A 24,703-nucleotide genomic window follows, 5' to 3' on the forward strand; every position below is an offset into this window, starting at 1 on the left:
CCTATCTTAAAACTGACTTCCATTGACCATGAATTTGACCTACTGACCTACTTTTTAGCTCACCTGTCACAAAGTGACAAGGTGAGCTTTTGTGATCGCGCTGTGTCCGTCGTCCGTCGTCCGTCAGTCCGTGCGTCCGTGCGTCCGTCCGTAAACTTTTGCTTGTGACCACTCTAGAGGTCACATTTTTCATGGGATTTTTATGAAAGTTGGTCAGAATGTTCATCTTGATGATATCTAGGTCAAGTTCGAAACTGGGTCACGTGCCATAAAAAACTAGGTCAGTAGGTCTAAAAATAGAAAAACCTTGTGACCTCTCTAGAGGCCATATATTTCACAAGATCTTCATGAAAATTGGTCAGAATGTTCACCTTGATGATATCTAGGTCAAGTTTGAAACTGGGTTACGTGCCATCAAAAACTAGGTCAGTAGGTCTAAAAATAGAAAAACCTTGTGACCTCTCTAGAGGCCATATATTTCACAAGATCTTCATGAAAATTGGTCAGAATGTTCACCTTGATGATATCTAGGTCAAGTTCGAAACTGGGTCACGTGCCATAAAAAACTAGGTCAGTAGGTCTAAAAATAGAAAAACCTTGTGACCTCTCTAGAGGCCATATATTTCACAAGATCTTCATGAAAATTGGTCAGAATGTTCACCTTGATGATATCTAGGTCAAGTTCGAAACTGGGTTACGTGCCGTCAAAAACTAGGTCAGTAGGTCTAAAAATAGAAAAACCTTGTGACCTCTCTAGAGGCCATATATTTCACAAGATCTTCATGAAAATTGGTCAGAATGTTCACCTTGATGATTTCTAGGTCAAATTTGAAACTGGGTCACGTGCCATCAAAAACTAGGTCAGTAGGTCTAAAAATAGAAAAACCTTGTGACCTCTCTAGAGGCCATATATTTCATAAGATCTTCATGAAAATTGGTCAGAACGTTCACCTTGATGATATCTAGGTCAAGTTCGATAGTGGGTCACATGCCATCAAAAACTAGGTCAGTAGGTCAAATAATAGAAAAACCTTGTGACCTCTCTAGAGGCCATATTTTTCATTGGATCTGTATGAAAGTTGGTCTGAACTTTCATCTTGATGATATCTAGGTCAAGTTCGAAACTGGGTCAAGTGCGGTCAAAAACTAGGTCAGTAGGTCTTAAAATAGAAAAACCTTGTGACCTCTCTAGAGGCCATATATTTCATGAGATCTTCATGAAAATTGGTCAGAATGTTCACCTTGATGATATCTAGGTCAGGTTCGAAAATGGGTCACATACCTTCAAAAACTAGGTCAGTAGGTCAAATAATAGAAAAACCTTGTGACCTCTCTAGAGGCCATATTTTTCATGGGATCTGTATGAAAGTTGGTCTGAATGTTCATCTTGATGATATCTAGGTCAAGTTCGAAAGTGGGTCACGTGCCTTCGAAAACTAGGTCAGTAGGTCAAATAATAAAAAAATCTTGTGACCTCTCTAAAGGCCATATTTTTCATGGGATCTGTATGAAAATTGGTCTGAATGTTCATCATGATGATATCTAGGTGAAATTTGAAACAGGGTCATTTGCGGTCAAAAACTAGGTCAGTAGGTCTAAAAATAGAAAAACCTTGTGACCTCTCTAGAGGCCATACTTGTGAATGGATCTCCATAAAAATTGGTCAGAATGTTCACCTTGATAATATCTAGGTCAAGCTCGAAACTGGGTCACGTGCCATAAAAAACTAGGTCAGTAGGTCAAATAATAAAAAAACCTTGTGACCTCTCGTGAGGCCATACTTTTCATGGGATCTGTATGAAAGTTGGTCTGAATGTTCGTCTTGATGATATCTAGGTCAAGTTCGAAACTGGGTCAACTGCGGTCAAAAACTAGGTCAGTAGGTCTAAAATTATTAAAATCTTTTGACCTCTCTAGAGGCCATATTTTTCAATGGATCTTCATGAAAATTGATCTGAATGTTCACCTTGATGATATCTAGGTCAGTTTCAAACTGGGTCACGTGCGGTGAAAAACTAGGCCAGTAGGTATAAAAACAGAAAAACCTTGTGACCTCTCTAGAGGCCATATTTTTCATGAGATCTTCATGAAAATTAGTGAGAATGTTCACCTTGATGATATCTAGATAAAGTTCAAAACAGGGTCATGTACCTTCGAAAACTAGGTCAATAGGTCAAATAATAGAAAAACCTTGTGACCTCTCTAGAGACCATATTTTTCAATGGATTTTCATGAAAATTGGTCAGAATTTTTATCTTGAAAATATCTAGGTCAGGTTCAAAACTGGGTCACATGAGCTCAAAAACTAGGTCACTATGTCAAATAGTAGAAAAAACGACGTCATACTCAAAACTGGGTCATGTGGGAAGAGGTGAGCGATTCAGGACCATCATGGTCCTCTTGTTTATTATTGGCCGTAGGGAAAAACCAAGACCACTTTTCTGTGGCACAACATGGATGGTATTTTTAGGTGTAGGTATTTTTACATATCTGTACCTTGTAAGAATTTCTTCTTTTTGTTTTTGGTTAAAGCAATGGTACTCAGGTGAGCGATATAGGGCCATCATGGCCCTCTTGTTAATATTTTAGCATCAGTTTGCCATTTTAAACATGTGGCTCATATTACACAGGTGAGCGATTCAGGGTCATTATGACCCTCTTGTTTATTCATGGTTTGGCACTGTTAAGTTGTTGACAAGACATAGTTTTCAAGAAAAAGGTACAAAATGAATGCATATATGACTAATTGTGATTTTTTTGTATGAAACAAATATGTAGATATAAAAATATGAATAATATGAAATTGAAAATTGGAGCATTAGTTTCTTTTATATTGTAGTTTAGTATCTTTTTGTGCAATATAAGTCAACAATAAGTTCTGTCTCTATAACACATTAGCTGAAACTCCACATGTAATGTTTTGTGATATAATGTTTTTGCCTGAACAGACAAAATGTTCCAGTCAAAGCCGTTTATTAGTAAATTTTGCTGTTAATTTATTATATTTCAAAACACAGTATTAAGTACATAAATTATGTCATTGAAAGTATCTGGCATTATTCTAACAACGATTTCAACTTGCATCTATCTTCCCATGACAGTTCATAAGTTCCTGGTGGCCAAATATGTATTTTTAGCGTATCTGATCTTTCACAAGAATCTGTGAGGCATTGGCTTCACTTGATTGTCAACTTAAATGTTTGGTAAGATTTTTGTTGGTCAACTTTTTCTTGAAAGCTTTAATAGCTATAATTTTGGAACTTTGTACTTTTTAGCTCACCTGTCACAAAGTGACAAGAGGAGCTATTGTGACCGCTTGATGTCCGTCGTCAGTCGTCAGTCGTGCGTCGTGTGTCCGTCAACAATTTCTAAAAAAACTTCTTCTTGAAAACCACTGGTCATAATTACACCGAACTTCACAGGAATGATCCTTGGGTGGCCCCCTTTCAAAATTGTTCAAAGAATTGAACGTTTTTTTCGTAATATCGCATTTTCGTTCGAGCGCAGCATAGGAAATTTCGCTATACAGCATCTTATTATTTACACATTATAACCCATGATATTTAAATATGTGATTTTCATATCGGAGTACATGTATACCAGTTTTATATGTACTTCTGGGTTTTCTACAGATCTTATTCGAATCTGAGCTCAGATGGTATCTGGAATATAAAACGTGTTGTTTTTTTCTTCAATTTTTATTCACTGTACATAAAATATATACAAGGTACATTATTGCACAAGAACAAAAATCGCAATTGCATGTACCGGTTCAGCTACCCTTCATTGATTTTTTTTTTCGGAATAATTAAACGACAGTTTACTGACGATCAGGACTAAAATATTTATTTTTATCTTCTTTATGCAGTGACTGTTTGAGGCTTATAGATACCAAAGCAAGTGTGCAGTGGTATGCCATCTGATCTGATAGTTATAGGAGAAGAAATAACTACTAAATTGTTTCATAGTGTACAGCGTATGTTTCGAATTCAGTTACTAAGTTTTCTCACTTTAATTACTGTTTACATCCAGCTAATTGATAGTGACACTTTCCGCTCTTAAGCGTTTTTCACACCATTATGGAAGGTGTGAAAACTTAGACGATACAGGTATTTGTAAAATCGCAACTAAAACAAGTTGAAAACAGGCTTAAAGGGCATAACAATACATTCGTAGGAGCGCATTTTCGTAAAATTGCATTTTCATAAAACAGCGACTTTGTAACATAGAAATAAGAAGGAAAGCAGCCGGGACCACAACACCTTTTCGTAGTATACCGGTATTTCATTAAATTGCGATTCGTAGAACCGCGAATGCACTGTATTTGGTTTGTAGCATTGTCTTATAGTCCTCAACCAGAATTGTTCAAATTGTATCCCTGGGGTGAAAAAAGGCCCTGCCCTTGGGGGTCCAAAGTTTTATATAGACTTATATAGGAAAAAAAACTTTAAAAATCTTCTTGTCTGAAAACATACGACCTATGCTTTTGATATTTGGTATGATGCATTTTCTAGTAGTCCTCTACCAAAGTTGTTCAAATTATGCCCATGGGGTTAAAAGAGGCCCCACCCTGGGGTCACTTAGTTACTGTGTGAGTTATATAGGAAAAAATACTTAAAAAATCATTTGATCCTATTTCCAAGACTGTTTAATAATAATAACCTGATGACCCCAAGTAATATGATGTCACTTGACTGTGACCTTGACCTGCTGACCTACTTTCTTGTTTTTTAAGATACAGCCTTGAAATTTTGATGACATACACAGTTTTGCACACCAATCGTAAAACTGAATATCATTGACCATGAATGTGACCTACTGACTTTCTTAATATTTTATCATCAGTTTGATCTTTGAAACATGTAGCTCATATTACTCAGGTGAGCGATCCAGGGTCATTATGACCCGATTGTTGTCATTGTGCCAGTTGAAAATCAGAGTCACCTGTCAGTTCAGGTTACGCTAGATCTTTATGAGTTTATATTAGCCAAACACCTGCATATATGAAATCTAGCAGCATTGTTTCTTTCTCTAAGGCGTAAAGATGACAGGTAGCATTGTAGAGCATCAACAGGTCTGTTCTCCTGTTCCATGCACTGGCCTAGTAAATTCAGTGCTGTTTCTCTGTGTCCAAGGTTGTCTTCTGTTCTAATGACCCACCCAAGTTTGGTCAGTGCTTGTTGCTGTTCCTCGGGTCTCTGTAGGAAACAGTATGTCTTGTATTGTAGAAAATAAAGATATGGAAGTGAGTCTACTACAGCACAGTCCATCCAGTCATCACCTCTACCTCTATGAAGCAGGTCCTCTTGTGTTGACCTAAACATTTCAAACTGAAGTTCATGTGGTACACAGTTTATTTCCGAAGTGAAAAATTTAACACAAAATGCAACAATATATTTTAAAGCTTCTACACCATATTGACTAGAAATTTGACCAAATCCTCTCTTAATGTAAGGTTTAGGGAAGTCATAGCAGTGACATATAGGCTCGATAACTTCTATATTATATTGTTCTTCTATAAGTGAAAGAATTAAAGTAGCTCTTTCTACATTGCCTACACAGTACATTATAGATGCAAGTTTTAGTCTGCTTGAAGCAACATCTGAGTCCAGTCCAGCTTCAATCCATGTAAGTGCTTGAGGAGAAACTGTGCTGTTAATTTGAATGTTCTGTGAGGCTATCAGAGATCCTATTGAGGTACAGAGTAGAGGTATTAGAAGTCTGCATGCTGTCTTTCCTAAAATGTCACCAGTTCTGTAGTATGTTTCTAGTTGTTTCACTTCAGGTAATAATGTTTCTAAATTTCTATCTCCTGCTTTCTCTATGTATAAAACATCTCGAGCTGTATTAACTAATAAATTACCCGTTACAAGTATTGTGTACTCATCTGGCTGTTGTATATCATGATGTACTTCATTTATCATATTGAGCTTAATCTGAAGTCTTTCACCAAGGTTGTCAGTCTGAATTCCAAAAAGAGAAATGCCATCAGATGGTATCAAAGTTGACATTCTTTCAAGTAACTGCTGTTTGACTTCTGCAGAAAATTTTCCTGCCATTAAATTGTTTTCATGAACAATGAAATGGGGACAGTGTTCATTCAATAAACAATTGTTCAGTGTAAATAGACAGTAATTTAAACAGTTTAATATATTACACTCTTTCCATACACATGAAGGTTTACTTGCTATACAGTGAAATAAAACAGTTTTACACATGAAACTTGAAATGTAACTTTCAACATTAATGTACATGTATGTTTTAAGAATCATTTTCATTAAGATATAACATTTTATCTGTGTGATATTCAAATTGAACATCAAGCAGCGTTCAGCTAATGAGGTAGAAAGTCTCCATTCAAAGGCTGCATTTTCACTTGCTCTGCTGCCAATGCCAACAACATAACACTTTGTTGATTTTACATATCTCCTCATTTCTGCTGTTGGCCATGTATTTGTTTCATGCTGGTGCAGCCAAGCTCTTGATGACTGGGGCCATGATTTACAAGAAAATGCTAAAACAAGGTCACTTGCAGCAAAACCTGGTCCTGCAGTTGATGCAAATGATGGTCCTTGTCGCTGTCGTCCTGCTGTCATGAGAGAATCAATTATTGTGTTCTTCAACAAGATCCGTCCTTGTGTATCCTTTACATATTCATTGCCTATTTCATGTGTAACTGGAAGTGGAGCATCATCCCTTAGTACTTGTAGACGACAATAACCAGGTGGTGTTGTTTCATTCTGGATCATCAGGAAGTTAAATTTACTTGGAGTCCACTCAGACCAGTCCTGTATCACAATGCTATTATCCATACAGCTAAGTGTGTCACTATCTGATCGCAGTCCGTGTGTTGTGGTGCCTTCTGATTGACTGCCTAATTTATAAACAGTTCTTTGTCTACCAATTGCTCTGAAATGGATTGTGTCTATAGTTTCACTCAGTAAAAATGTCCTCCTCCTCTTCATCACAATATTTTCATTTACTCCAATGTCATCCAGGACTGCAGACAGTCTCATGGATATATTATGATAGTAATCTGGTGTACGAAACATCCTGAAATAATAAAATTTTAAACATGACAGACTTCATAAAATATTTTCCTGATTGTGTTATGTAATTTTCACTGTTTTATTTCCTAGATTTGTATACATGATATTTTTTACATTTTTTAATTTGAGCAGTTTTTATAATGTAAGTACTAAAATATGGTAAGAAGTTGATAAAGATAAGAAATGGAATACTGACCTGGAAAATTTACAGAAAACTAAAATTTAAAAGTCTAGGTAGTTGATGATTATATTTTTTCCAAACAATATATTTGCTCTTTTTGGTTTAAGAAACTAATTTTTCAAGGGAAGTAACTCTGATATCAACGTATTGTATATGATGACCATTTGCATTCAGTCCCTTATATCAATGATCCTATACAGTGATATATATTAAATGTCTTTCCCATTAGTAATATTCTATTTGTATGTTTACTTTTACAGTTTCCCTGTGCCTCAACAGCTTTCACTAAAACCATCAAACTATCCATTGCCCTCTGAGTCTTTATTAATTGCCTATAAATAAATCTTTCCAAGACCCCATTTTCCACTGTCTGCTTAAATGGTTTCCACTTACATTTTTAGCTCACTTGTCACATAGTTGCAAGGTGAGCTTTTGTGATCGCCCTCCGTCTGTCATCCAACCACAATTTTGTCTATCCACAATTCTTGTGAACTTGATAGAGACAACATTTTGCAGTTGAATTTAATCAAACTTGCACACAACTTGTATTGGCATAATATCCCTGTTCGTTAGGAAAACTAGCCAGATTCCATCATAGATTCCAGAGTTTTGGCCTCTTAAAGGGCCAAAATTTGCTGTTGTTTTTTTTCCAGCCATATAGAAACTTTATTGATAGTTATACCCCCACAAAACGAAGTTTGGGGTGGGGGGTATATAGGAGTAAGCTTGGTGGTCGGTCGGTCAGTTGATTGGTCCGTTGGTTTTCATGGTTTTCAGATGAAAACTCTTGAAAGGCTTGACCAATTTAAATAATTCTTGGTACACAGGTGTAAACTCAGAAAATATAGGCCAAGTTCGAATTTGGGGTCAGTAGGTCAAAGGTCAAGGTCACAGTGACCCTGAACAGTAAAATGATTTCTGGATGATAACTCAGAAAGGCTTGACCGATTTAAATAATTTTTGGTACACAGGTGTAACATCTTGACATACAGGTAAGTTCAACTTTGGGGTCTGTTGGTCAAAGGTCAAGGTCACAGTGACTAGAAACAGTTAATTGGTTTCCAGATGATAACATGAGAACACTTGGGTCTAGGATCATAAATTTTGGTACACATGTGTAATATCATGAAATAAAGGTCAAGTTCGACCTTGAGGTCAGTAGGTCAAAGGGCAAGGTCACACTGACTCGGAACAGTTAAACGGTTTCTGGATGATAACTTGAGAGCACTTGGGTCTAGGATCATAAATTTTTGTACACAGGTGTAACATGATTGAACACAGGTCAAGTTCGACTTTGAGGCTAGTAGGTCAAAGGTCAAGGTCACAACATCATGAAACAGTTAAACGGTTTCTGGATGATAACTTGAGAATGCTGGAGCCTAGGATCATGAAAATAAATAGAGAGGTTGTTTATGACCAGCAGATGACCCCTAATGATTTTGAGATCAGTAGGTCAGAGGTCAGGGTCACAGTGACCAAGAACATTTAAACTGTTTTCGGACAATAACTTCAGAACATTTGGGACTAGGATCACGAAACTTAATAGGGAGGTTTGCCATGACCAGCAGATGACATGTATTGATTTTGATTTCCAAAGGTCAAAGGTCAGAGCGACCCGAAACATTTAAACCTTTTTCGGACAATAACTTGAGAGCGCTTGGGCCGAGGATCTTGAAACTTCTTAGGGAGGTTGATCATGACCAGCAGATGACCTCTATTGATTTTGAGGTCAGTAGGTTAAAGGTCAAGTAAGTTCAGCTTTGACATTGGTTTAGTTCTGTGACAAGGCCATATTGTGGGGGTATAATTCGTCACTCCTGTGACAACTCTAGTTTGATTTGATTCAAACTTGCAAAATATTGTTAACAGCAGTAAATCTTGGATTTGGAATGAATCCATCAGATCCAATCATAGGGTTGTGAGTTACAGCCCCTGATTGACCTCTGAAAGAGCCAAAAGTTGTTAATTTTTACCTTGTGAATATGATAGAAGTGACATTTTACATTCAATTTTGACCACACTTACAAACAACTTAAGTTACAATAAGATCTTGGTTCTTTTGAAAATCGGCTAGATCCAGTCATTGGTTCAAGAGTTTCTGCTCATGAAAGGGACAAAATTTTCTATTTTAGCTCTTCCAGCCATATAGAGGTTTCATTTATGCTTTGTCAAACTTGCACAGGATGTTTATCTTGGTAATCTCTAGACCAAATTGGAAACTGGGTCATATGGAGTCAAAAACTAGATCACCAGGTCAAATCAAAGGAAAAGCTTGTTAATAACATAGAGGCCACATTTATGACACTTGGTGGAATGTTTATATTACTGATTGCTAGGCCAAGTTCAAAACTAGGTCTTACAGAGTCAGAAACTTGGTCACCCACTCAAATCAAAGGAAAAGCTTGTTGACACTCTTGAGACCACATTTATGACCCTGTCTTCACAAACTTTGGTCAGAATGTTTATCTTACTGATTCCTAGGGCAGATTTAAAACTGGGTCATGTGCGGTCAAAAATTACTTGCTCATATCAAAGAAGAAACTTATTAAAACTCTCCAGAGCCACATTTATGATCCTGACTTCATGAAACTTAATAAGAATGTTTATCTTTATAATTCCTAGGCCAAGTTCTAAACTGGGTCAAGTTTGGTAAAGAACTAGGTCATCACTCAAAGGAAAAGCTTGTTAACACTGTTTATTTAAGGTCACATTTATTTCCCAGTCTTCATGAAACATGATCAGAATGTTTATCTTGATGATTCCTAGGCCAGGTTTGAACCAGAAATGGGTCATGTGGGGTCAAAAACTAGGTCACCCATTCAAATCAAAGGCCATAATTATGAGGTGATCTTCATGAAACTTTGTCAGAATGTTTATGTTGATGATTCCAAGACCAGGTTAACAGGTGAGTGATATAGAGTCATCATACCCTCTTGTTTATTACTACACAGAAAATTTTCCCATAATTAGATTACTAGTACATGTATGTGTCACACACATGACCCATTGTTATTGGTCAAAAGTTAAGGTCACTATTGAAAGTTTTCCACCAGTAGGGGACTTCTGTATATTGCCACTGCAATACTGTCACTTGTTTATGAAAAGAATGCTTTTATTAGCTCACCTGTCACATAGTGACAAGGTGAGCTTTTGTGATCACCCTTCGTCAGTCGTCAGTCCGTGCGTCCGTCAACAATTTCTTGTCTGCACGACAGTGGTTTCATTTATGATTTTATCTTAACCAAACTTGCACACAACTTGTATCACCATAAGATCTCGGTTCCTTTCTTGAACTGGCCAGATTCTATTATGGGTTCCAGAGTTATGGCCCCTAAAAGGGCCAAAATGAGCTATTTTGAGCTTGTCTGCACAATAGCAGCTTTATTTTTGATTTGATTTTTACCAGACTTGCACACAACTTGTATCACCATAAGATCTTGGTTCCTTTCTGGAACTGGCCAGATTCAATTATGGGTTCCAAAGTTATGGCCCCTGATAGGGCCAAAATTAGCTTTTTTGACCTTGTCTGCACAATAGCAGCTTCATTTATGATTTGAATTTAATCAAACTTGCACAAAACTTGTATCACCAAAAGATCTTGGTTCCATTTTTGATCTGGCCAAATTCTATAATGGGTTCCAGAGTTATGGCCCCTGAAACTGCCAAAATTGGCTATTTTGACCTTGTCTGTACAAAAGCAGCTTCATTTATGGTTTGATTTTAACCAGACTTGCACACAACTTGTATCACCATAAGATCTCAATTCTTTTTTATACGCCCGCAGGGATGTATTATGTTATCGCCTCGGTGTCCGTCTGTCTGTGTGTTGGTTAGCAATTTCCCTTCCGCTCTGTAACTTTTGAACCCCTTGTTGGATTTCAGAGAAACTTGACACAAATGTTCACTCTTTGAAAGGATGTGCAGAGCGCATGTTTCAGTTGGCTAAATTCAATGTCAAGGTCACACTTGGGGGTCAAAGGTCATATGACTTTGTTTTATGAGAATATTGCTCTGCATTTGTGTTGCATTGCAGTGCTCTTGTTTTTATTAGCTCACCTGTCACATAGTGACAAGATGAGCTTTTGTGATCACCCTTCGTCCATCGTCCGCAGTCAGTCCGTGCATGCGTGCGTCAACAATTTCTTGTCTGCACGATAGTGGTTTCATTTATGATTTTATTTTAACCAAACTTGCACACAACTTGTATCACCATAAGGTCTTGGTTCCTTTCTTGAACTGGCCAGATTCCATTATGGGTTCCAGAGTTATGGCCCCTGAAAGGGCCAAAATTAGCTATTTTGACCTTGTCTGCACAATAGCAGCTTTATTTATGATTTGATTTTTACCAAACTGGCACACAACTTGTATCACCATAAGATCTCGGTTCCTTTCTTGAACTGGCCAGATTCCTTTATGGTATCCAGAGTTATGGCCCCTGAAAGGGCCAAAATTAGCTATTTTGACCTTGTCTGCACAATAGCAGCTTTATTTATGATTTGATTTTTACCAAACTGGCACACAACTTCTATCACCATAAGATTTTGGTTCCTTTCTTGAACTGGCCAGATTCCGTTTTGGGTTCCAGAGTGATGGCCCCTGAAAGGGCCAGAATTAGCTATTTTGACCTTGTCTGCACAATAGTAGCTTCATTTATGATTTGATTTTAACCAAACTTGCACACAACTTGTATCACCATAAGATCTTGGTTCCTTTCTTGAACTGGCGAGATTCCTTAATGGGTTCCAGAGTGATGGCCCCTGAAAGGGCCAAAAGTAGCTATTTTGACCTTGTCTGCACAATAGCAGCTTCATTTATGATTTGAATTTAATCAAACATGCACAAAACATGTGTCACCATAAGATCTCGGTTGCTTTCTTGAACCGGCTAGATCCCATGATGGGTTCCAGAGTTATGGCCCCTGAAAGGGCCAAAATGAGCTATTTTGGCCTTGTCTACACAATAGCAGCTTCATTTATGATTTGATTTTAACTAAACTTGCACACAACTTGTATCACCACAAGGTCTTGGTTCTTTTCTTGAACTGGCCAAATTCCATCATGGGTACCAGAGTTATGGCCCCTTAAAGGTCAAAAATTGGCTATTTTGGCTTTTGCAGCCATATAGACGCTTCACTTACGGTTTTATTTGATACAAACTTCCAAAATATCTTCAACAACAATAAATCTTGGATTTCCTGACAAATAGATCCAATTGTAGGTTCCAGAGTTATTTTATACCTGATTAGCGCCTTTGAAGGTGAAATTGATCATGAAAAGGGTGCTATATAAATCTGGTATAATAATAATAATAATAATAATCCTCTGATGTAATCCTTCAGGCATGAAACTACTGGCCTGATTTGAAAATAATTTTATTTGAAGTAACTTTTAAGAAAATTTCAACTATATTTTCTCATAATGGACAAAAATTGTATGTTGTATAATTTCAGTGCATGAGGCCCCATATATAATCTCAGTTCTACCAAAATGTTTAGAAGTTCGTACGATAGATCCCCACCTTATGATACAGTCTATAAGCCTGCAGAATGCCAAGTGTATATGTCAGGGTAGTGGACAGACCTATATCGCATCTAGCAACCATGTCTGGAGATTAACGGCAGTACCAACAGCTAATCAGATACGGCAGCTGATCCAGAATAAGGAGTTTGAGTTAGCATTACAACTGGCAGTATGTATATTCAAATGGAAATTTGTTGCAAACTGTTACTTAATCTTCCAGGCAAGAATGAGAACTGTGTATGACTTGTCTTCCATTCTTATTCTTTTCACTTTTTAGCTCGACTATACGAAGTATATGGAGAGCTATCCTACTTACCCCGGCGTCGGCGTCTTTCCGCGTCCCCACCTTGGTTAAAGTTTTTTTTACTCCTCTTTTTTCTCCTTATCTCTGTAATTACTTGATGTCTTTTCTTTAAACTTAAAATAGTTATTCCTCATCATCACCCACATCATATGACACAAGGCCCATAACTCTGGTACCAATATTTCATGAACTATCCCCACTAAAACTTAGAATCTCAGGTTAAAGTTTTGATGCACTTTTACGATATCTCAGTTATTACTAAATGGATTTGAATCAAACTTAAAATAGTTGTTCTGCCTTATCACCCACACCATATGACACAAGGTGCATAACTCTGGCACCAAATTTTCATGAAATATGCCTCCTTTTACTTTTACTTAGAATTTAAGGTTAATTTTGATGCATTTTCACTATATCTCAGTTATTACAAAATGCATTTGATTCAAACTTGAAGTAGTTGTTCCACATCATCACCCACATCATATGACACAAGGTGCATAACTCTTGCATCAATATTTTATGAATTATGCCCCCTTTTTGCTTAGAATTATACATGGTGTTTTGATACACATTATATTTATTACTTAATATTTTTTGCACAGACTCAAGCGTGTGCAATATCTTCATCCACCATTGGAGTCATTAAACACCCCAGTGACAGCTCCAGTTTCCTATGATGTGCCCAGTTTCACTATCCAGCATTGAAATAGTCATGCGGACTGTCTCCTATGACAGCTCTTGTTTAATTATGTCTCCCCCCCCTCCCCCTCACAACCCCCTCCGCCCCAATTTTTATCTCCCCCCCCCATATAGTTTTTGCCCTGTCCGTCCGTACGTCACACTTCATTTCCGAGCAATAACTGGAGAACCATTTGACCTAGAACCTTCAAATTTCATAGGGTTGTAGGGCTGCTGGAGTAGACGACCCCTATTGTTTTTGGGGTCACTCTGTCAAAGGTCAAGGTCACAGGGGCCTGAACATTGAAAACCATTTCCGATCAATAACTAGAGAACCACTTGACCCAGAATGTTGAAACTTCATAGGATGATTGGTCATGAGGAGTAGATGACCCCTATTGATTTTGGGGTCACTCCGTCAAAGGTCAAGGTCACGGGCCTGAACATTGAAAACCATTTCAGATCAATAACTAGAGAACCACTTGACCCAGAATGTTGAAACTTCATAGGATGATTGGTCATGAAGAGTAGATGACCCCTATTGATTTTGGGGTCACTCTGTCAAAGGTCAAGGTCACAGGGGCCTGAACATTGAAAACCATTTCCGATCAATAACTAGAGAACCACTTGACCCAGAATGTTGAAACTCCATAGGATAACTGTACATGCAAAGTAGATGACCTCTATTATTTTTGGGGTCACTCCGTCAAAGGTCAAGGTCACAGGGGCCTGAACATTGAAAACCATTTATGATCAATAACTAGAGAACCACTTGACCCAAAATGTTGAAACTTCATAGGATGATTGATCATGAAGAGTAGATGACCCCAATTGATTTTGGGGTCATTCCGTCAAAGGTCAAGGTCACAGGGGCCTGAACATTGAAAACCATTTCTGATCAATAACTAGAGAACCACTTGACCCAGAATGTTGAAATTCCATAGGATGATTGTACATGCAAAGTAGATGACCCCTATCGATTTTGGGGTCACTCCTTCAAAGGTCAAGGTCAGAGGGGCATGAACATTGAAATCCATTTCCGGTCAGTAACTTGAGAACCTCTTGACCTAGAATGTTGAAACTTCGTAGGATGATTGGTCATGCAGAGTAGATGACCCCTAACGATTTTGGGGTCACTCTGTTAAAGGTCAAGGTCACAGGGGCCCGAACATTGAAAACCATTTCTGGTCAGTAACTTGAGAACCACTTGTCCCAGAATGATGAAACTTCATAGGATGATTGATTATGCAGAGTAGATGACCCCTAACGATTTTAGGGTCACTCTGTTAAAGGTCAAGGTCACAGAGGCCTGAACATGGAAAACCATTTCCAATCAATAACTTAAGAACCTCTCGACCCAGAATGTTGAAACTTCATAGGATGATTGTTCAAGCAGAGTAAATGACCCCTATTAGTTTTTGGGTCACTCTGTTAAAGGTCAAGGTCACAGGAGCCTGAACATTGATAACCAGTTTCGATCAATAACTTGAGAACCACTTGACCCAGAATGTTGAAACTTCATAGGATGATTGAACATGCAGAGTAGATGACCCCTATTGATTTTGGGATCAGTCTATTAAAGGTCAAGGTCACAGTGGCCTGTTCATGTAAAATCATTTTTTGGAAATAACTTGAGAACCACTTGATCTACAATGTTGAAACTTAATAGGATGATTGGACATGCAGAGTAGATGACCCCTATTTATTTTGAGGTCACTTGATCAAAGGTCAATGTCACAGGAGCCTGAACAGTGGCTTGAGAACCACTAGGCCAGAAGTGTTGAAATTTAGCGGGATGACTATACATGCCAAGAAGATGATCCCTATTGCAGCCAACCATCGGTGTCTCTTTGACTTTCGCTTCTGACCTCTATTAACTTCTTGCCTATAGGACTTTGCATTGGGGGAGACATGCGCTTTTTTTACAAAAGCATTTTCTAGTTTCCTCCAGTGATGTATGTGCTTCCCAGTTTTCAGTCTATTTGTCCATCTGTCTGTCATTCAGTTACACAAGATGGGATCCTGCAATAAAATGTAACTTGAAAAGTACAAGTACAAGATAGTTTTTCTTGTAACTTGGTGCATGGATAGCAATATGGAAAAAATCCATGTCCTTTCATTTTGTTGCTATGGTAAACAGCTCAAAAGTGTGACAAGAAAATGGATGCAGTGATATCTAAAAAGCAAGAAGAGATAACTTTCCTGAAACCTGGCATATAGGTTGGAGACAGTATGGAGAACATGCATAGTGTTTCATTTTCTGTTTTTCTGTCTGTATGTCCCTCTGACTGTTTGTTCATCAGTCACAAATAGTGGGTTCTGCTGTAAGTTTAAAAGTATAAGTGATTTTTAGCTCACCTGAGCCAAAGGCTCATGGGGAGCTTTTGTGACCACTCAATGTCCGTCGTGCGTTGTCCGTCCATCAACATTTTCTACAAAAACCTTCTTGAAAACCACTGGGCAGATTTACACCAAACTTCACAGGAATGATCCTTGGGTGGCTCCCTTTCAAAATTATTAAAAAAAGTGAATTCCACACAGAACTCCGGTTGCCATGGCAACTGAAAGGAAAAACTTTAAAAATCTTCTTGTCCAAAACCGCAAGGCATAGAGCCTTGATATTTGGCCTGTGACATCATCTAATGGTCCTCTATGAAAATTTTTCAAATTATGCCCCTGGGGTTTAAAGAGGCCCCACCCTGGGGGTCCCAAGTTTTACATAGACTTATAGCGGAAAGAACTTTAAAAATCTTCTTGTCTGAAACCACAAGACCTAGGCCTTTGGTATTTGGTATGTAGCATTGGCTTGTAGTCCTCTACCAAGACTGTTCAAATTGTTACCCTAGGGTGAAAAGAGGCCCCACCCTGGGTGTCCTAAGTTTTAAAAAAAAGGTGACCTACAGACCTACTTTCTTGATATTTTAGCATCAATTTGGCTTTTGAAACATGTAGCTCATATTACTCAGGTGAGCGATCCAGGATTATCATGACCCTCTTGTTTTACATGAAAGCTGCGCTGTAGATAAAAAGCAATATGGAGAATATGTACATTATTTTATTTTGTTGTTTTCTTTGTCTTCAGTCACAAAAGATTGATCCTGCTTTAACTTTTGAAGTACTAAAGATTTTTTGTTTGAAACCAAATTTATAGGTGACTGCTTATTTGAAAATTATGCTGGTCCTTAAATTAAGTTTCAATATTAAAAAATGTGGTTCTTATGCCAGGAAAAATATATGATATTTTATTGTGATAGCATGGAAAATACGATAGTGTTTGAAAACTAAGGTAAATTGTACCTATTAGTATTTATTTTTGCATACACATGATGATTACATACTAGTATTTCAAAAATAATAGTGGCGAAATCATCAATTTTGTACCTGTTGATCATTACGTAACCAGTAAAATATTGTTAAATATTGTACTAAAATGGTATAGATAGGAAAACAGTTACATGTGGTTTAGGATTTGTTTTTTTTATCCAGAACATGACAGAGGAGCCTGAGAATGAAAAACAACACAGAATCAACCAAATACAGACTTTATATGCTGTCAATCTTTTCTGCAAACAAAAATTTGAGGAATCTATGAAATTGTTTGTAAATCTTGACACAGGTAAAAAAATATACTTACTTGATTTTATTGGCTTCACAACCTTAAATGGTGAAAACTGGTGAATCTCATGTTGTCAATTTTGCAAATGCTACTGTGGTAAGATTTGGAAAAGCTTAGGTTTTTATAATATGTAATTGACATTAAAGAGCAAAGTTAAAATTTTTACAGAATTATATTTATATTTAGATTTTGTTTGTGAGCTAGAACATTACTGGGGTGTACTTGGTGGCCATTCTATAGCTTGTGCTAGATCTGAACAAATAAAAACCTGTCAGATGCCTTTACACAGAATCTGTTTTCCAAATATGTCCTACAACATGTGTGTATGCTACCACTAAAGAAACTTAATTCTGCCTGAGGCAAATAGAAAAACTGAGTTTTTGATAAGGGAGCTTACCCCAGTCACCTATTAAATTTTCTGCTGCAGTGTTCTATAGAGTCTCCAGCATTGTCATTGAATATAGTAAATGAATTTCAAATATAGGTATGAAAATAAGTTTATTATAGCATATCTGTGCTAAGTATCCATATAATTAATGATGATTTTATGTGTAATATCTAAGTAATGTCTACAACTATTTACATTGAACACTTGTGTAATGATGGGTAGTATTTGAATGTATAAAGACGTTTTGTTTCTTGATGTACATTTATAAGCCATTTGTAGCATCTAAACGACGAAGTTCATTTGGCGCGCCAACTTCATTTCCGTATTTCATATATTGTCAACTGAAGAAGCTTATTAAAGCAAAACGTGTTTTGACAAGGCTGTGCAGGTTTTCCAAGTTACATTATCATATCTGTGCTAAGTAGAAATTGCTGTAACAGTACGGTATGAGAAGTAAAGTAGTTCCAGGTTTGATGCTTAATTTCTGAAAGTCGTTACCCTGTAATGATGATCCACAGTTTCTGCGGTAAGCAGTTGAGAAATTTCATACAGAAAGTTACGAATAATTGCAATTATGAATCCACTATACTTTGAGTTATATTTATGTCTACATAATATTACTGTCCAGTACTATTTTCAGATCCATCTCATGTGATAGGGTTATATCCAAACTTACTTCCAGCAGAGTTTAAAAAGAAGTTGGAGTACCCAGAAGCTTTACCAAACCTTGAAGGCAGTGATTTAGAGAAGGGCTTACTGGCATTGACTGATTATCTCAATGATGTATGTTTTTAGCTCGACTATTCAAAGAATAGTAGAGCTATTGGACTCACCCATGCATCGGCTTCGGCGTCTGCGTCGGCGTCCCGATTTGGTTAAGGTTTTGTATGTAAGCTGGTATCTCAGTAACCTCTTGTGGAAATGGATTGAAACTTCACACACTTATTCACTGTGATAAACTGACCTACATTGCACAGGTTCAATAACTCTGTTTTGCTTTTTGACAAAATTATGCCCCCTTTTCGACTTAGAAATTGTTGGTTAAGATTTTGTATGTAAGCTGGTATATCAGTAACCACATGTGGGAATGGATTGAAACTTCACACACTTGTTCACTGTGATAAACTGACCTACATTGCATAGGTTCCATAACTCTATTTTGCTTTTTTACAAAATTATGTCCCTTTCTCGACTTAGAAATTCTTGGTTAAGGTTTTGTATGTAAGCTGGTATCTCCGTAACCAGTTGTAGGAATGGATTGAAACTTCACACACTTATTCACTGTGATAAACTGACCTACATTGCACAGGTTCCATAACTCTGTTTTGCTTTTTGATAAAATTATGCCCCCTTTCCTATTTTGCTTTTTAGCTCACCTGAGCAATGCTCAGGTGAGTTTTTCTGATCGCTCAATGTCCGGCGTCCGGCGTCCGGCGTCTGGCGTCAGTTGTCTGTCGTCTGTCGTCTGTCAACATTTAGCTTGTGTATGCGATAGAGGCTGTATTTTTAGCTCATCTGATTTTTTGAAAAAAAATGATGAGTTATTGTCATCACTTGAGCGGTTGTCGGCGTCGGCGTCGGCGTTGCCTGGTTAAGTTTTATGTTTAGGTCAGCTTTTCTCCTAAACTATCAAAGCTATTGCTTTGAAACTTGGAATACTTGTTCACCATCATAAGCTGACCCTGTATAGCAAGAAACATAACTCCATCTTGCTTTTTGCAAGATTTATGGCCCCTTTTGTACTTAGAAAATATCAGATTTCTTGGTTAAGTTTTATGTTTAGGTCAACTTTTCTCCTAAACTATCAAAGCTTTTGCTTTGAAACTTGGAATACTTGTTCACCATCATAAGCAGACCCTGTACATCAAGAAACATAACTCCATCTTGCTTTTTGCAAGAATTATTGCCCCTTTTGGACTTAGAAAATCAGTTTTCTTGGTTAAGTTTTATGTTTAGGTCAGCTTTTATCCTAAACTATCAAAGCTATTCCTTTAAAACTTGCAACACTTGTTCACCATCATAAGCTGACCCTGTACAGCAAGAAACATAACTCCATCCTGCTTTTTGCAAGATTTATGGCCCCTTTTGGACTTAGAAAATATCAGATTTCTTGGTTAAGTTTTATGTTTAGGTCAACTTTTTCTCTTAAACTATCAAAGCTATTGCTTTAAAACTTGCAACTCTTGTTCACCATCATAAGCTGACCCTGTACAGCAAGCAACATTACTCCATCCTGCTTTTTGCAATTATTATTGCCCCTTTTGGACTTAGAAAAATCATTTTCTTGGTTGAATATTATGTTTAAGTCAACTTTTCTCATAAACTATCAAAGCTATGCTTTAAAACTTGCAACAGTTTTTCACCATCATAAGTGGACACTGTACATCAAGAAACATAACTCTATCCTGCTTTTTGCAAGAGTGATGGCCCTTTTTAGACTTAGAAAATCATGGGGAGGACAATATTTCTATTATACAAAAAAAATCAGATGAGCGTCAGCACCCGCAAGGCGGTGCTCTTGTTCAATTAATCTTCATGAATATTGGTCAGAATGATAACCTTGATGAAATCTAGGCCGAGTTCGAAAATCGGTCATCTTGGGTCAAAAACTAGGTCACTAGGTCAAATCAAAGAAAAACCTTGTGTATGCGATAGAGGCTGTATTTTTCAATTAATCTTCATGAATTTTGGTCAGAATGATAACCTTGATGAAATCTAGGCCGAGTTCGAAAATGGGTCATCTCGGGTCAAAAACTAGGTCACTAGGTCAAATCAAAGTAAAACCTTGTGTATGCAATAGAGGCTGTATTTTTCAATTGATCTTCATGAATATTGGTCAGAATGATTGCCTTGATGAAATCTAGGCCGAGTTCGAAAATGGGTCATCTTGGGTCAAAAACTAGGTCACTAGGTCAAATCAAAGAAAAACCTTGTGTATGCGATAGAGGCTGTATTTTTCAATTAATCTTCATGAATATTGGTCAGAATGATAACCTTGATGAAATCTAGGCTGAGTTCGAAAATGGGTCATCTCGGGTCAAAAACTAGGTCACTAGGTCAAATCAAAGAAAAACCTTGTGTATGCGATAGAGGCTGTATTTTTCAATTGATCTTCATGAATATTGGTCAGAATGATTGCCTTGATGAAATCTAGGCCGAGCTGGAAAATGGGTCATCTGGGGTCAAAAACTAGGTCACTAGGTCAAATCAAAGAAAAACCTTGTGTATGCGATAGAGGCTGTATTTTTCAATTATTCTTCATGAATATTGGTCAGAATGATAACCTTGATGAAGTCTAGGCCGAGTTCGAAAATGGGTCATCTCGGGTTAAAAACTAGGTCACTAGGTCAAATCAAAGAAAAACCTTGTGTATGCGATAGAGGCTGTATTTTTCAATTGATCTTCATGAATTTTGGTCAGAATGATGTGCCTTGATGAAATCTAAGCCAGTTCGAATATGGGTCATCTCGGGTCAAAAACTAGGTCACTAGGTCAAATCAAAGAAAAACCTTGTGTATGCAATAGAGGCGGTATTTTTCAATTGATCTTCATGAATTTTGGTCAGAATGATTACCATGATGAAATCTAGGCCGAGTTCGAAAATGGGTCATCTGGGGTCAAAAACTAGGTCACTAGGTCAAATTAAGGAAAAACCTTGTGTATGCGATAGAGGCTGTATTTTTCAACTGATCTTCATGAAATTTAGCCAGAATGATTACCTTGATAAAATCTAGGTCGAGTTCGAAAATGGGTCATCTGGGGTCAAAAACTAGGTCACTAGGTCAAATCGAAGAAAAACATTATGCAATAGAGGATGTAGTTTTCAATTGATCTTCATGAAATTTGGTCAGAGTGATTGCCTTGATGAAATCTAGGTCGAGTTTGAATATGGGTTATCTGAGGTCAAAAACTAGGTCACTAGGTCAAATTAAAGAAAAATCTTGTGTGTGTGATAGAGACTGTTTTTTTCAATTGATTTTTATGAAATTTGGTCAGGATGATTGCCTTAATGAAATCTAGGTCGAATTTGAATATGGGTCATCTGAGGTCAAAAACTAGGTCACTTGGTCAAATCAAAGAAAAAACTTGTGTATGTGATAGAGGCTGTATTTTTCAATTGATCTTCATGAATTTTGGTCAGAATGATTGCCTTGATAAAATCTAGGTCGAGTTTGAACATGGGTCATCTAGGGTCAAAAACTAGGTCATATCTAAGAAAATGCTTGTTTTATCACAAGAGACCAATTTTTTGGTCCAATCTTAATGAAAATTGGTCAGAATATTTGTTTCCATGAAATCACTAGGTCAAACATGTTTTACACTGTTATGGTGTGTTTCTTAGGTGAGCGACCTCGGGCCATCTTGGCCCTCTTGTTTACAAAATTATGCCCCTTTTTCGGCTTAGAAATTTTTGGTTAAGGTTTTGTATGTTAGCTGGTATCTCAGTACCCACTAATGGGAATGGATTGAAACTTCACACACTTGTTCACTGTCATGATCTGACATGCACTGTGTAGGTCCCATAACTCTACTTAGCATTTTTTCAAAATTATGCCCCTTTTTCGCAGTTTTTGGTTAAGTTTTTGTAAGTAAGCTGGTATTTCAGTATCCACTTATGGGAAAGGATTGAAACTTCACGCACTTGTTCACTTTATGAACTGATAAGCACTGTGAAGGTTCCATAACCCTTTCTCCCATTTTTACAGAATTATGCCCCTTTTTTGACTTTTGTATTCATTCAATTGACAAGGCTGTTGAATAGTCGAGCGTTGCTGTCCTCCGACAGCTCTTGTTATTTATGAATTCATGTTTTGCATTAATGTATTATTTTGCTTTAAAAAATATATATAAATATATATATATATATTTTATGGGAATTTGAGAGCTTTAGGCTACAAACCATGTGGTCAAGTGTTTCCTTGGCAGAGACAGTCTTCTGTAGTCAACTATAAAATGTTCTTGTAAAATAAGATGAATGTAGCTGTAGACTACACTTGAAAGGTTTTATTTTATACTAATTTTTTCTCTGCACAATATTCTACTGTTGAAGTGAATGCTAATATTTTACATTTAAAATGTTTTCAGAAAAAGAGAATGTTGAATAAAGTGTCCAAGGTGTCAAAAACTGCGATTAAAGAAGGGAATACCAGGGTTACATCGAAAAAAAGCTTGGTCGTCATTGATCAACCTTTCTCAAATTTCCCTACAGGTCTCTACTCTTATTCCTTGTTTGTTAGTAGGGGATATTAGGGTAATAAAATAGTCGGCGGCATGATTTCATAATATTTCACGTATCAGTCTTAAGCTTTAAGATTCTTAAATTCTTCCTTTTTATGCCCCGTGGATGGGGGGGGCATATAGATTTGCTCTTGCCCCGTGCTCCGTCCTTCCCGAAAATGTTGTGTAGCGCCAGCTCCAAAAGATTTGACGAGAGTCACAAAATTTTTACAGGAATTGGTAGCATGTATAGTTGTGCCCGGAGTTTCGCGTCCGGGATTCTTTTTCAGTCATGTGGGAGTTATGGCCCCTGACTTTGAAAAAATTTGGTCATGTTGGTTGTGTCGCTGTAGCCCAAAAAGTTTTTTGGAAGAGAGTCCAAAATTTTACAAATTTGATCAATGTTTGTTGGCACCGGGGGTTTCGCACCCGGGTTCATTAATTCATTAGGGTTATGGCCCCGACTTAGTTAAAAATTGGTCATTTTAATGTTGTGCGCGCGTTGCTCCAAAAGTATTGACCTAGATTTCCCAAAAAATTTTACCGAACGTTGGTCAGCATGTGCAGTTGTTATTGGAGTTTCGCGTCAGATTCATTCAGTCTTTGGGAGTTAGGGCCCCAACTTAAAAAAAATTTGGGGCATTTTAATTTTGTGTCAGGCTAGCTCCAAAGTTTGTCCTAAGTCACCAAAAATTAAAGGAATGTTGGTCCATGTCGTTCTGCCCTGGGGGTTTTGCATTCTGATTCATTCAATTGTAGGAGTTATGTTCCCGACCCGGAAAAAAAATTTTTGTCCTTTGTCATGTATGGGGGCATCTGTGTCCCCGGCACATTTCTAGTTTAAATTCTTCAGTGGTGATTAACGAAAAAATTTTAAATTATAAAAAAAAGTATTTTTGATACATAGGTTTTAATTGGTGATTAAATAGAATTTTGTTTTCCATTATGTTTTGAGCATTTAACTTTTCGCTTATAACTACTGTTTTTGAACGACTAAGAGCTTGGGTTGCCTCGTTATTGCGACTGAAGGACAACAAGGTACATATAGAGGAGGCGGAGAGATCACTGAAGAAGAAAGAAAAGTTCAGTGAACTCATTATTCTGTATGAACAGAAAGGATTGCATGAAAAAGGTAACTACCATCACAAGGGATATTTATTCATTTGAAATTTTTATTACCATACATAAAACATCCCCTTTTAAATACTTCGGGCCCAAACCCGGGGGAACAAAGACCCCTCTTTAGAACAAGCAAAAGTGGGCTTTGTTCACAGGTGGTCTTTATTTGGGGGGAAGGGTCACTTTCAGTTTCCCTTATTGCTGTAATTTATATTTTTTTTCAGTTCTTCTTCATAGTTCATTATTAATTGGGCCCGGTGCAAACTTGCAAATTTTCAATCAACTAATTTTTATTTTTGCTAAAGGGAAAGTCTGAAAATTTGGGGGGATTTCAAAAAAATTTTTAAGTCGGGGAAAGGTCCCTTGGGGGCGTTTTTGGGGGGGAGATATGCCCTTGGAACAGTTTGGCCGGTCGTGGCGCAGTCGCCTGGTCGCTTTTTACGGGGCCTTTTAATGAGCATTTTTTCTATGGGGGGGGGGCAGGACCAGTCGTTGTCGAAAGGGGGGGTCGCTATTCACAGTGGGTTTTAGCACAGTTTGACTGTATTGCAAAAAAGAGTTATATCTGGGTATAAAGAAACCTCCAATCTTAAAATCAGTGTAAACAAAAATCTTACAGTAGAATTAACAAC

The 24,703-nt window shown here is 37.3% G+C and overlaps 1 protein-coding gene across 1 annotated transcript in view; it reads left to right on the forward strand.

Moving 5' to 3' along the window:
* LOC123543240 (vam6/Vps39-like protein) overlaps window positions 1-24,703 on the forward strand; it is a 57,284-nt gene that overhangs the window by 13,329 nt on the left and 19,252 nt on the right. Inside the window, exons 9-13 of the mRNA XM_053537339.1 lie at window positions 12,680-12,918; window positions 17,218-17,347; window positions 18,376-18,518; window positions 22,821-22,944; window positions 23,908-24,084. Coding sequence (XP_053393314.1) covers window positions 12,680-12,918; window positions 17,218-17,347; window positions 18,376-18,518; window positions 22,821-22,944; window positions 23,908-24,084 — 813 coding nt within the window. The remainder of the gene's footprint in view (window positions 1-12,679; window positions 12,919-17,217; window positions 17,348-18,375; window positions 18,519-22,820; window positions 22,945-23,907; window positions 24,085-24,703) is intronic.

This window comes from Mercenaria mercenaria, chromosome 1 (assembly GCF_021730395.1).
Source record: "Mercenaria mercenaria strain notata chromosome 1, MADL_Memer_1, whole genome shotgun sequence".
In the NCBI taxonomy this organism is placed as follows: Eukaryota; Metazoa; Mollusca; class Bivalvia; order Venerida; family Veneridae; genus Mercenaria; species Mercenaria mercenaria.